General features: G+C 47.4%; 2 protein-coding genes across 2 annotated transcripts; both read left to right on the top strand.

The window, feature by feature from the left end:
* The first annotated feature begins 2011 nt into the window (after positions 1-2011).
* LOC136538326 (protein NRT1/ PTR FAMILY 5.2-like) lies at positions 2012-7141 on the top strand. Its single transcript, XM_066530307.1, has 3 exons — positions 2012-2246; positions 5102-5319; positions 5587-7141. Exons 1-3 carry the CDS (start codon positions 2120-2122, stop codon positions 7063-7065), a joined length of 1824 nt encoding a protein of 607 aa, XP_066386404.1. The 5' UTR covers positions 2012-2119; the 3' UTR covers positions 7066-7141.
* Positions 7142-11582: 4441 nt separating this feature from the next.
* On the top strand, positions 11583-12581 carry LOC136536276 (putative cyclin-dependent kinase F-2). The gene has a single exon (XM_066528628.1). The coding sequence runs from the start codon at positions 11583-11585 to the stop codon at positions 12579-12581; it is 999 nt and encodes a 332-aa protein (XP_066384725.1).
* Positions 12582-14692: the final 2111 nt, after the last annotated feature.

The following is a 14692-nucleotide window of genomic DNA, read 5'->3' as shown; positions in this document are numbered from 1 at the left end:
TCAAGCTATTCCATGCTATTCGGATCAGGGTGCTGATCTTGGACAGCACGTCTAGGGTCTTGATACACGCATGTCAGATGACGTCGGTAAGCCTTCAGGCTTCTTTTCTTTGACCTTGCTACAAGTTTCATTCTTCATCTTCCAGCAGGCTTGGGGACTAAGTGGCTACACTTCACCTGACGGTGAATGTAGTGCTTATTTCTTGATTTACCCTCCTTATTGATGGTGTCTAAGTGGCTACACTTCTCCTAAGTGGAAGAATTTTCAAATTTTATCTTGAGCCCCTTACATCCTTCTAGCAAGCCTTACTTGGCTAAGTCCGAGGTCTCCTAGCCAGTTAAACTGGTCGGCATTGACTTTCACCGCCTAGGTCACCAGTTAAACTGGTCGGCATTGACTTTCAATGCCCAGGTCACCAGTTAAACTGGTCGGCATTGACTTTCACCGCCCAGGTCACCAGTTAAACTGATCGGCTTTGATTTCATCGCTCAGGTCACCAGTTAAACTGGTCGGCTTTACGTCAAACTGCTCGGACTTGCTCAAGACGGCGTTGCTCAAAGGATACAAAGCGCTCGGAGACTAGTTGTGGAGGGTACGACCCCAGATACCCACAGCAATGGACATGGGTCGAACCACCAGGGAAGGTCCAGCCCATAAGATCATGGCCTACGATGCTCGACTCTGGTCGACGTGCACCGCAAGGCAATCAGAAGAATCTTGAAGATAGAGAAGGATCTGTTCGGATATGATAGATATCGTATTCCTTGTAAATACTTACCATACACCCGAATAGATCTAGATCTAACCGACTTGTAACCCTGCCTCCCAGACTATATAAGGCGGGTAGGGACTCTCCTCGAAATCATCTCATATTCAATACAATCAACCAAAGACATAGGACGTAGGGTATTACGTCGATCAGACGGCCTGAACCTGTCTAAATCTTGTGTCTTGTCACCATTTCGCTCCTGATCTCGCTCACCTCTACGACAAATCTACCATCGCGGGATACCCCTCGGTGGACTCCCGAGCATCTTTTGTCGACACTAGGACTCAGCACGCAAACCAACATCGATGGCAAAAGGCCCGTATACCCCTACTCGCTCCGTCCCCATCTCTATTTTCTCTCTCCTACATTTCTCGTCGTCCTCGTCCAGATCCGGAGTTGGCGGCCTCCACCTCGCCACGTCTAGGCTGACCCCCGCATCCAGGCAAGCAGCAGCACGCCTCCGCGAGGGGCCCGCCTGGCCTTCGCCGGCGGTGGAGCAGAGGATCAAGGGGACGGCTCCCCGCGGCGTGCGGATCGGCGACGGCATGCTGTCGCGCGGGATCCTCGCCCGTCCTTGACCTCGCCGGCAGCTTCGCCTTGGGTGTCGCTCCACCTCCTGCCTGCCTTACCCACGCGCGCGACGAGAAGAGAAGAAGGGGGCTGCCGGCGGAAGAGGAGGAAGGCTGCAGCCACGAGCCTCGCCGGCGGCGACCCGCTCTGCTCCTGCCTCGACGCCGGCGGGGCCGGATGCGGTGGGTGGTGACGGTGGATGCAGCCCCCTTGCGACCATGGCCGTGCGACTGGTGAGAGAGAGGGAGCGGAAGGAAAGGTGGGAGAGAGAAGAGAAAGGTGTAGGCCTGGTATGTGTGGGGACAACCTATACAGGCTAAAACGACACTTGCTGTGGGACAGATTTTGAAACCTAGAACGACTGTATTAGGACGGAGGGAGTATTTGAGAGAAGATGTATTCTGTCGGCTTCATCATGTATTTTACATATACTTGTTGCATTGATTCGTTGAATTGATCTTTCAACTTCAAACTTACATCCCTGCTTATATCTTAGAACATAGGAAATATGTTTTATTAACCCATAAATAGATGATTTATATTTGAAGTCAACAAAAACTGGAACGAAAACTCAAAAGTACTCTACTTAGGTCCCTACACTACAATCCGAGTCCACTCTGGCCTCTCCACATGTTGACCCGGTGGAGGACCGGGCTTATAAATGGGCGCCCAGCTGCCAGAGCTCACAGAGCTAGAGCGGCCTGGAGCTGTGCCTGTCATACCCAGCCATCTGAGTCTGGGTCTCGGCTCGGAGAGGTCACGGCCACCCACGACCCACCCATGGCGGAGGAGAGGCTGGAGGCGGCCGCTGCCGACGAGTACACGCAGGACGGCACGGTGGACCTCCACGGCAACCCGGTGCTCCGCTCCAAGCGGGGAGGGTGGAAAGCCTGCGGCTTTGTCGTAGGTACGCAAGCAGCTAGCTACCCTATATATCATGAATCCTTATGCTCCTGCCATGGTTTGTGTTTCCGAGCTCCTCAAAGCTAGCTAGCGGTAGCGAGCTAGCTAGGCCTTCTTCTCGACACACCTGCCTGTCATGGAGAGGCTCAGTAGAAGCACACATATCTATTTCATGTTTGAAATAAAGAAAATTACATTATCGGGTTATTCGACGGCGGTAGAAGTAGTTTCGCAAAATGAAACGAACCAAAAGCTCTGTTTTTCCTCACCCACTAATTTAAACCAGGCTTGGTCTGGGTAAACAAACACTAAACACGCTAATGTTAAAGTACTAGCACAAGCTTGTAGTTTAGCTCTGGCAGCCACATGCACATGACAGAAAATTAGGGCCCTGACAGTGACGGTTGGTAGGAATAGGATCGATGGTAGGCAGGCTGGTAGCACCGCGCTGAAGCCAAAACTTTGGTAGTTTGGGTGGACCAGTATCCATCTCAATCTATGTGATCCAAACAAACCCGTCGTTGCATAATTTGGATCTCCACCGATTGGGCACTCGGGCGATTCAAATCCTAGCTGCTGCTATCGGACCAGTACTCGCATAGTTGCATCTAGCTCATCAGCCTCTCCATTTCGAGCGGCAGCGCCCAAGTTGGTTCGCGAAACACGCCATTGTGAGCATGAGAGTTTCTCCATGGATGCTGAGCCAGAGTACAGCACAGAAGATCCATGGCGCTTGCACACTGGGGTGTCTCCATGCAAGCTGAGGCTGAGGCTGTGTATACTACCATAGTATACTAGGAAATGAAATGTCAGTTCCGCGAAAAAAAAATGTCACATATAGATAGTTCAGGCCCACTGAACTTATTACTACAAAAGACTACAATTTGTAGATGCATTCTTGATAACCAAATATATAAGTAAAACTAGTAATATTTTTTACAACAAATAGGTAAACATGAAAATATATCCCATGATAAATCTAATATACTTATTTCATATCATAAATATAATTTTTTATTTATAGTTAGTCAAACTCAAGATACTTCAAGCATATGTGAATAAGAAAGGCCATTGTTTAGTTCTTGCTTATCATTGAACTAAAAGATTCTCAGAGTATATTAGCAGCTTGCCGCGAATAATCTGTGTCCACACATGGGCAAAAAAAATGTTGAAAAGTCAGGCTGAAAAGTATCGTTCGTTGATTTGTTGTGAAAGAAAAATATTGCGATAAGCAACAGGACCGATGCCCCCTTCTTTTTGGAACTGTGGCAGCAAACAACAGTGTCCTAGCTTCCCCTGCAGGCTGATTGATTCTGAAGCTTGCTGAGAGGAAAAGCATAGGTAACTGCTGGGGAATTAGGGGATGCTTGTCCTGTCACCAAGCGTTTGGAATTATTAGCCTTGTACCAATCGAGGATTTTGCTGCCGTGCTTCCATCAGATTTCGACTTGGTATTGTGCTACCCAAGACAACGAAGGCACGTTGTGTTGTGTTTGTCCATTTCCAATTATTTTAAGACATAGAGATGTCGTGTGCCTCTGTCATAGAGTAGGATGCTATTTACATACACGATATATATATATATATATATATATATATATATATATATATATATATATATATATATATAGACGCACACACACCAACACGAAATCCCTTTTAACAATTGTGAGGCTAAATCACACGGGCGACTTGTTCAGAGATTTTGTCGTCAAATTTAACCAATACTCTCTTCGTCCCAAAATAAGTTTTCATCTCGTATTTTGAGAAGTCAACTAATCTCAATTTTAACTAGGTTTATAAAAAAATAGTATCGACATTTTTATCTTCAAATAGGTTTACTATATATAAAAATATATAACGTTATTAATCTAATGATATTTATCTTTTATCACAAATATTAATATTGTTTGACATCTCGAATACGAGATTGAGACTTATTTTGTGAAGAAGTACAGTAGGAGTATGTTTTTAACACGGAGTTGCTCCATCGGAGATTCGTTTCTTGAGATATACGTATGGAAGATAGCCCTTGTGGTGGTTTGTTGACAAACGCTAAGCTCAAGAGTCGTTGGAGCCGCAGGAGGTCGGCTAGGCTGGGAAGAAAGAGCAGTATGCAGTCTCTCTTGCATGCCATCTCTTTCGTACGTGTCGTCGAGTTTTGCTCCTGGTTTGCCGATCCGTTCTGGTTCTGTGCAGAATCAAATGCAAACAGTATATATAAAGAGAGTTAGAGAGATAAATAAATAAATGAAGAAATAAATAAAATAAAGCAAGAGTCTGTCTAACCAGAAACTCTGCTTCAAAGTTATTATCTCACCTGACATGTACACTAGAAGGGTCTATGCCCTCATACAACTTATTGACCTCTTAGGGCACCACAAAGACGTGGTGTAATGAATATTTTCTCTATTTCTTAATACAAAGACAGTAAATCTTTTACGTGTTCGTTTGAACTTAAATCTTTTACGTGTTCGTTTGAACTTATCAGCCGTACTTTTTCAGCGAAGAAACAATATTTTTCTCTCGCAACAAATCTATCAGCTAAATTTCAATGAGCCGAACATGGCCGCACATACTACTATTTGAAGTTATATGTGCATGGTGCAGTTGAAGTACTAGTTGTGTGTAGCTATTATATGTGCATGGTGCATTTGAATATCCATCATATTCGCTTGATCGTTTCTGTGGCTTATAAGCCGGCTCATGATATTTTGTTATGAGGGAAAAATATTGTATCATAATTAATAAGCATGACTGAACATGGTGATCGCATGTGCTGATGTGTGCATTTGAAACAGAGCCTCCACATACTAGTATCTGATTTCTTGTCTTGGAATTGCGCACGTACATACGCAGTGTACGAGGTATTCGAGCGGATGGCGTACTACGGCATCTCGTCCAACCTGGTGCTGTACCTGACGACGAAGCTGCACCAGGGCGTGGTGCCGTCCGCCAACAACGTCACCAACTGGGTCGGCACCATCTGGATGACGCCCATCATCGGCGCCTACGTCGCCGACGCGCACCTCGGCCGCTACCGGACCTTCATGATCGCCTCCGTCATCTACCTCTGCGTGAGTCGCCGCCGCCTCGTCGGCGTTTCGTTTGTCTCCATATATCTCAGCAGCCGTTTCCTCTGTTCGCTTCTTTCTTGGAATTGGATGCTGCTGCTTTTGCTTGCTTCCGCAGCTTGCTTGCCTGCTTGGTGTGGTACCTGTTGTTTTCAGTCTGCTTCTGGTTCTCTTTAAGAAATCACAAAAAAAAGCCCACCACAGCGATGTTTAGTTTATATGGGCCGTCGATCTTGTGACAAACTGAAAAAAATGCCCACCATTTCTCAGGGCATGATCCTGCTGACGCTGGCGGTGTCGCTGCCGGCGCTGCGGCCGCCCAAGTGCGGCGCTGGCACGGCGGACCCCAACTGCGTGCAGCAGGCGACGAGCGCGCAGCTGGGCGTCTTCTTCCTGGCGCTGTACATCCTGGCCGTGGGCACGGGCGGCACGAAGCCCAACATCTCCACCATCGGCGCGGACCAGTTCGACGACACCCACCCGCGGGAGCGCAGCCACAAGCTGTCCTTCTTCAACTGGTGGATGTTCAGCATCTTCTTCGGCACGCTCTTCGCCAACACCGTGCTCGTCTACATCCAGGACAACGTCGGCTGGACCGTCGGCTACGCGCTGCCCACGCTGGGGCTCGCCGTCTCCATCGCCATCTTCACCGCCGGCACGCCCTTCTACCGTCACAAGCCCACCTCCGAGAGCCCCTTCGCCAAGATGGCCAGGGTCATCGTGGCGGCCGCCAGGAAGCTGGCCGTCTCCGTGCCCGTGGACCCGCGCGGCCTGCACGAGCTCGACGACGAGTACTACGCCAAGAAGAAAGCGGTCCCGCTCCCGCACACGCCCAACCTCAACGTCCTGAGCAAGGCGGCGGTGAAGACCGGCGGCGGTGAAGAAGACCGGTGGTCGCTCAGCACGGTGACGCAGGTGGAGGAGACGAAGCAGATGCTCAAGATGCTCCCCGTGCTGGCCATCACGTTCGTGCCCAGCGCGATGATGGCGCAGATCAACACGCTGTTCGTCAAGCAGGGGACGACGCTGGACCGGCACATCGGCCCGCGCTTCGAGATCCCGCCGGCTAGCCTTCAGGGGTTCGTGACCATCTCCATGCTGGTCGCCGTCGTGCTCTACGACCGCGTCTTCATGCCGTTCGCGCGCCGGATCACGGGGAACCCGCGCGGCATCTCGCTGCTCCAGCGGATGAGCGTCGGCCTCGTCATCCACATCATCATCATGGGCATCGCGTCGGTGACGGAGCGGCACCGCCTGGCGGTGGCGCACGAGCACGGGCTCTACGACAGCAAGAACACCACCATCCCGCTCACCATCTTCGTGCTGCTCCCGCAGTTCGTGCTCATGGGCGTGGCCGACGCGTTCCTGGAGGTGGCCAAGATCGAGTTCTTCTACGACCAGGCGCCCGAGGGCATGAAGAGCCTCGGCACATCGTACGCCATGACGAGCCTCGGCGTCGGCAACTTCCTCAGCAGCGCGCTGCTCTCGACGGTGTCGCACATCACGGAGCGCCACGGCCGGACCGGGTGGATCCTCAATAACCTCAACGCCTCGCGGCTGGACAAGTACTACGCCTTCTTCGCCATTCTCAACTGCGCCAACCTCGTCGCCTTCTTCTTCGTGTGCCGCTTCTACGTGTACAACGCCGAGGTATCCCGCGTCGTCGACGCCGGGAGCACCAAGCAGAATAAGCAGCGGGAAGTGGCGATGCAGCCGGCGTCCGTGGGCGCAGTGGAGGCCACCCTATAGGTGTAGTAGTGTTCCATTACATACAAATGTAGTTGTCATACTCATACATACGTGATAACATGAAGATCTGCGTGTACATTGCGTAATCTCTGCATGCACATGCATTGGATGTGATGAACAAGAACTCTGACGTTACGTGTTGCTTGGAGTTGTATTCCTATCTCCTAGCAGCTTGGGCCATTCCGGCAATGAAAGCTTGTTGTCTGTTCGGCTGGTATAGTTTGCTGATCAGTCAACAGTGATGAATCAGCCAGCTTTAGCCGAACAGAGAAGCCCCGGTCCAGGCTGTACACAGCAGCATTAAATGGCATTCAAATTTGAAACTGGTGTTCACTAAACAAATTCAAATTCTGGCGCTAAACAATAAGGCATGCCATTGCCACTTCAAACCAACAATTGACAAACAAGTTAATTGAACGCCACAAGTTTCATACATTACACACATCGACCCGGTTGAACTTGGAATATTGGACAAGTTAACATACCAGTTCTTGCATGCCTCAATAGGTTCTAACCATAAATACAAATTACAATCCATTTCAACAATCCAGACAACAACTTAATACAACATAGCACTACCTACATATTGTACCATTCCAACGTTATACTGTTATGCATACATGCAACATTTACAAAACTTGTAGCCTTCATGAAGCCACAAAGCAAACAGCATGGACAAGCCTTTGGCTGGACAAGTCCACATGCAACCTGCAGCTACACATACACCTTCGCCTTCGTTCTTTGGCTGCATGCACCACCAAGTATCATACATATATAATTCAAACCACAACCCATCTATCTTTAATTCACCTACTTTCTATCCTAAGTTACATCACTCTGCACAATCATTCTCCCTAGAGCCCCAAAGATATGTACTCCATCATTGCTGTCATAGTATTATTGCATTGAGCTGCACCCAGACAGACGGTGGGTTGGTAGGCGAACCAAAACCATGCTCCCGAATGAACAAAAAAATTGTGCAGTGCAAAACATGACATAATAATCATCTTTTGCTTGTCCCTATGGCAGTAAGGTACCCCGTCCAGAATATGCCACCGACCTTTTAGAACCCCAAATGTTCGTTTGATGACACTGCATAGCCTAGAATGAGTCAAGTTAAATTTCTCCTGTCGAGACATAGTCTCAATAGGTACACCCCTAAAATCATACAGATGGTACCTTGTATTTTTGAAAGGACCCATGTATCCAGACTCCGGTGCGTATCCACCGTCCACCAGATAGTAGCGTCCTGCAACACATGAACCATTTGCACAATTAATTTTTCTTTTCTGCCCAAGCAACTAAAAAAATGTAGGTCCAATAATTGCATGGCAGTCCTCACTCATCGTGTGGTGGATGCGGGAAGTTTGGTTCCTCCCAACATTCTTTCAGGACTGACATGTCATGCACCGACCTCGCCATCCCCACACCGACATATGTGAAGCGGCCATCCATGTCGACAATGGCACAAACATTAATACTTACATCTCCTTTCCTATTTATATGGTCAACTTTGGCCTCCTTATTCACCTTAACTTTAATGTGAGTGTCATCCAAAGCCCCTATGTATCCATCAAAGAATGGTGCATATGTTCCAAGTTGCCATTTCACTCCAGCATAAGTGCTATCAGCTGGAACAAGAATAGAGTCTGCCCACCTACAGATAACCTCAGTGACATGAGTCACATTCCTACTAACTGTATCTAAAGACCGTTCGAATCTATCCCTCCACCTTTTAACTGCTTGGTTGTGAGCACAAGTCCACACATATATACCTAAAGTTTCTAGGGATCCTGTCTATCGTGTACCCTTTAGTCCAAACCCAAGTAAAATGTCATGCAAATGCATGAAGTCATCAGGAGACATACGCAAGTTGTCCAAGCACCTTCGTTCGTTTCGCAGATTGAGTTTCATCCACTGTCGCCCCGTCATCTTCGGGAAGGGGAGGTCCGGGTTCACCACTGGAGCCGCATTGACCACCGCTGCTTTGTACTTTGCAAGCAGGACAGCAACAGCCGCCAAGTTGAAAATGGGCGGTCCTTCGCTGGAGTTGTCGCTGTTGTTGGAGTCCTCAGTGGTGCTCATCTGCAAAAACATGATTTAGTCCTAAATTTGTATGGCTTGTTTATGAAGAAATGAGTTAATAGAGTATCAAATACGAACCTTTAAATTGGTTAGGTCCAGATGAAGGGTCTGCAGGTTTCAATAGTACACTAATAGAGTCATGTCTTGCTTACGTACCAATGAAGGATTAAATGAGAGCTGAACCTAGAACACCAATTAATAGTGATACTCTGGTTGCAATTGTAGATGAGCCTACAACACCAATTAAGAGCAATTTAGGAATCAAGGAGCATATACTACCTATATGCACACAAATGTAGAGAAGGATTCGTACCTCGGGACTCGGTGATGACTACAACAGCTACCTCGGCCTAAAAAATGCGGAGCCAGTACACCACAAAACACATGAAAAAAAATGAAATGTATGTTGAACAAAGATATGTACATCATAGAACACATTTTATTTGGATTCTGGAAAAAAACAGCACACAATGTTCAGGCCACAGGCCACATTAGAACGATGGAACTTAAACAAATATTGTCAATGATACAGTAGAACTCAACATGCACGTTTTGGAAAATAAAACTACATAGACTGTAGTAGTGGGAGCGCTTGTTCGGATAACATCTACTTGGATTTGGATCTCCTGTCCTCCCAGCAGATCTGTAGAAAGTTAAGGCAGCCCTCTTTTGTTTCCATGGTCAGGAAGTTCCTACGGTGCAGTGTGTTTGTGCAAATAATTAAATCATAAGCATAAACAGCATCAGACTCTCCCAAACCATCTTCTTTCATAATCTTGACCACTTTGTCCATCTCTTCTTCCTGCTTGCTGATATGGGCCTTCTGCAGCTTATGGTCTTTAATGATGTCGGTCAGGTCGTTAAGGCAGTCATCAATGGAAGCACTCTTCTTACTAGGAGGGATGTTGCAGAGTATTCCCTAGTGGATCTCTTGGAGGACTGATCAACACTCTAGACACCTACGGGGTCTGGTGACATGTCGTATGGACTATCATGGCTGGCAGTACTGGGTGTCCTTTCATGATGATGGCCACCAAAAGATAGCAGCGTACCCCTGTCGTGGGGGGGGGTGTCCCCAAAGAGTGATCAGTAGGTCAAGGCATTTGGAATTTTTGGTCCGCTCCATAGTAGATTTGCTATTTTTCTGCACTTGTGGCATGGTTCCACAAGTTAGAAATGAGTAGAATGGGAACATCCCTAGTACTTGGTAGTCAGGGGGTTAGAAAGGAATTAGGTGGAAGTTAGTATCCCGTTGCCACCCTCAAAGAACAAGGGGTCAACTATGACGCCTCCTATATTCGGGTCACGACCTAGGCCAATATGGGTTTGAAGGTCGCGCCAAGTAAAATATGCCCGCTTCATCTTGTTGAACTTGTTCTACAGCTGTCTCTTGTCATACGGCAACCACGTTGCCTTTTCGAATGCTGGATACACATTTGCCCAGCCGAGGGTAGTGAGACCTCTCTGGTTTCAGTGCAATAGTTTTTTCTGTTCTATCACTAGTTTCAGAAAGGTCCTCAAGGTGGTGTCATCCCTTTTAGCACGATCCGTGGTCATCTGTTGCCATGTTGAAAATGTTTGGTATGATGTATGCACCATAGATGAAAAATGCAGAAGTTGTAAGAGTTACAAATAGGAGAGTTAGGGCTAAGAAATGGGGACGTGCCTTGGCAAAACGCTTGGTGCGTTTTGAGCAGAGATTGTAGTGTCCGGCTTCAGGTGAAAAGCACGACGAAGTGGACGACGCTGCCAGCAACAGTTGGTAGCACGTCCACGAAATCGCTGCAGAAAGGAAAATAGTTCAAATGAGAGCGGTGCACTACCAGAAACAAGTCAACACGGACGTAGGTGCACGAGAACGAACCTAGGGTCCCCGGATCCGGCGAAGCGGCAGGCGATTCCGGCGAGCTGATAGGGGGATCCGTGGGCATATAGGAGAGGTGAAGTCATAAACATCGTATATTTTTTATCGGATGGAGAATACTTCTCGTGAAAAGGTTAGCATTATTTATAACTCATATAACAGGCCGCGCCGCGCCCGGCCTTCCCTTACTGTCTTGCAAGAAGAATCGGCCATGGCACCAAATCGTGATGGCCAAGAAAGTGAATCAAGGGCAGGCGGATGCGGCGAGAGAAATCCCAAGCCCAGGCTCCCTTCTCCTCCCAAAAGATCAAATACGCACTCCAACACCATCCCAGATCCAGTCTATTATTCGATTTGTTTTTGTCCGTGCTGGATTCAGGAAGATGTGACGGCGGCGCTGCTGCATTGATTTGATCGAATGATCGGACTCCGGCTTGGATACGAATTCACAACGCTGTGTATATATAAGTTTTGGAGACCCCCGACGCCGCACGCCTTCGGTTGCAAGAGCCCTGTCCTCTTCTTGCTTCTCACGCGCGTGCCCGGGCTGGAGCTTGGAACCGATCTCATGGCGGCGGTGACCCACAAGCGCCCGGCGCCCATGGGAGACTGCTGTCCCGCGGTGTCCGGCAAGACGAAGCGGGCGCGCTACGACTACGACCTGGGGAGCATCTACAACTACAAGAATCTCGAGACGCTCGGCGAGGGCACCTACGGCACCGTGGTGAAGGCGCAGGACGAGCGCACGGGCGAGACGGTGGCGGTCAAGTGGATCCGCCCCGACGACGAGGGCGTGACCGACCTCGGCGCCGTCTTCCGCGAGGCCGCCTGCCTGGAGGCGTGCCGAGGCGACCCCTCGATCGTGCAGATGAAGGAAGTCGCCTCCGACGAGGTCACCGGTCACGTGTTCATCGTGACGGAGTTCGTGGGGCCTAGCCTCGAGCGCCACCTCCCGCGTCGCTTCTCCGGCGCCGAGACCCGCGCGATCATGCGCCAGCTCCTGCGCGGCGCGGAGAAGCTACACGGCGCGGGCATGATCCACCGCGACATCAAGCCGGACAACGTCCTCGTCGGCCCCGGCGGCGCGCTGAAGATCTGCGACCTCGGGATGGCGGCGCGGACGAGGCCCGCGGGTGGTGAACCGTACCCGGAGGAGACCGTTGCCGCGCTGTGGTACCGCGCCCCAGAGCTGATGAGGGGGTCCCGGTCCCGGCGGACCTATGGCACCGCCGTGGACATGTGGGCATTGGGGTGCATGATGATCGAGCTACTCATCGGCGAGCCCCTGTTCAAGGACGCGGAGACGGAGGACGACGTCCTCCACCGGGCGCGTGACCTGCAGTACCAGATGGAGTCTATGACGGACCTGGCGTCAGATTCCGAGTTCCTGCCTGAGCTGTCCAAGGCCGGGCGCGAGGTCCTGCAAGGCCTGCTCAGTTTGGTGCCAGAGAAGAGACTCACTGCGGCGGATGCGCTCAGCCACCGGTGGTTCGAGGAGGAGGACGCGCCCCTGTCCCCTGTTCTACGTTCTCAGAAGGATCAGCGTGGTTTCATCAGTTTCTTGTAGATTATTCATCACTTTCTTGTAGAGTGCAGAACGAAAGGCAGCAGCATCACCTTGTATTATAGCCTTTAACTCTTGTGGTTTTTTTTTTTTTTTGCTTTACTAGTATGAGGTTGTTTGGTTCTTTAGTCGCTCCTAAAATTCATGTCACGTTGAATGTTTAGATACTAATAAGGAGCATTAAATATAGATTAATTATAAAACCAATTACATAGATGGAGGCTAAATTGTGAGACGATTTTTTAAGCCTAATTAATCTGTCATTAGCACATGTTTACTGCAGCACCACGTTGTCAAATCATAGACTAATTAGGCTTAAAAGATTCGTCTCGCAAATTAGTCGCAAGTTGTTCAATTAGTTTTGTAATTAGTCTATATTTAATACTCCATACATATGTCCAAATATTCGATGTGACAAGAATTTTAGACACTGCAGAAACCAAACAGGACCTATGTGCCCATGTGTTGTAGCTGTCAGTGGAAGCCCAAAATTTTTCAACACACCATATCCATGTAGCTGAATACGCCTTGATACGTTACCCCAAGATTCTCATTTTATAGATATCAATTTTGTTTATTATCGCATCTCTATTACCTTCTAATAACAATCGAGATACAAACGCTCGTAAGAATGCTACGAGCATGTCAAGAGTTTTTTTTAAACTTAGCTCTCTAAATTCTCATTTAAAAAGGTATATGAATATAAACTAGATATATGCCCGTTGCCCCGTGTGTTGCACGTGAAAACGAAATTTTATCTATGTCTATTTACAACGACGCATGTGGCTTATGGTTTATACGAATTTATTAGGAAGTCTACAAATCTAATTACGAAGCATATTTCACGATCTTTATCACATACTAGGTAACGTGTCTGTGCGTTGCTACGGAATAACTAAATCTTTTGTACTAAAAATACATGGATCGCACGATAAGATAACAATAATATTAAATGAAATACCGACATCAAATTGATATTTAATTCAAAAAGCAAAGTTCGTGAAATTAACACAGTCACGGAGAGCGCGACGTCGTAGGCTCACAAACTCTACTGTATAGACTTTTTCGTGATATGGCTAAGATAATATTTTATATCGATAAAAAGAATTCTACGATATCCATTTCTTTCATGCGCCAATAAATCCATGAATAAGTTTCGCTGCATCTCCATATAATCATGCACACACAGGTTCGAGTATATATGTAAATAGGTTCGTGTCTGTGCGTTGCTACGAGACAACTAAACTTTTGTACTAAAAACACACGGATCACACGATAAGATAACAATACTGTAAAAGTATATGACCGACGTTAAAGTGACATTTAATCCAAAAAGCTAAGTTCGTAAAACTTACACAGTCACAAAGGGTGTGGCGTAGCGGCTCACAAACTCTACTGTGTAGATCTTTCCGTGATGCGGCTAAGATCATTTTTTATACCGACAGGAAGAGATTTCCGATATCCATTTCTTTTGTGCGCCAATAAATCCACGAATAAGTTTCACCATATCTCTATACCATCCTGTATACGGCGCTGGCAAGCGAATTAGCCACAACTTTTGTAATTAGTTTTATAATTAGCTCATATTTAGTCCTTCTAATTGATATCTAAAAATTCAATATGACAGGGACTAAAGTTTAGTCCTAGGATCCAAACACCACTGACTCTCGACTCCTGCTGGCTGCTCACTTACATCATCATACCTATGTATCTGCACGTATATACTCTAATGCTAGAACATCTAAGATGGTCTTTATGTCCGCCCTTTGAAAATATCATAACTTTAAGGTTGCCATTTATGTATGCTGTAGAATTGGGATGCTTTGCACTGATCCATGAGGTTGCCAATAAGAGTCTAAATTTTTTATGCCATTATGATGTTTAAGCTTACCAATCAGACAGAGACGAACTTGATTGTTAAAATATTTTCAGCACCGCTTTCATATACTTCCTCTGTTTCAAAATTGAATTCATTCTCGCTTTCCGAGAAGTTAACTTTTTTTTAACTTCGACCAATTATATATAAACGAATATTAATATTTATAATATATAATTAGTATCATTACATAGAACATTGAATATATTTTTATAATAAACTTATTTGGAGATATAAA

Source organism: Miscanthus floridulus, chromosome 2, assembly GCF_019320115.1.
Source record: "Miscanthus floridulus cultivar M001 chromosome 2, ASM1932011v1, whole genome shotgun sequence".
Classification (NCBI taxonomy): Eukaryota; Viridiplantae; Streptophyta; class Magnoliopsida; order Poales; family Poaceae; genus Miscanthus; species Miscanthus floridulus.
This window is presented reverse-complemented; position numbering and strand designations above follow the sequence as displayed.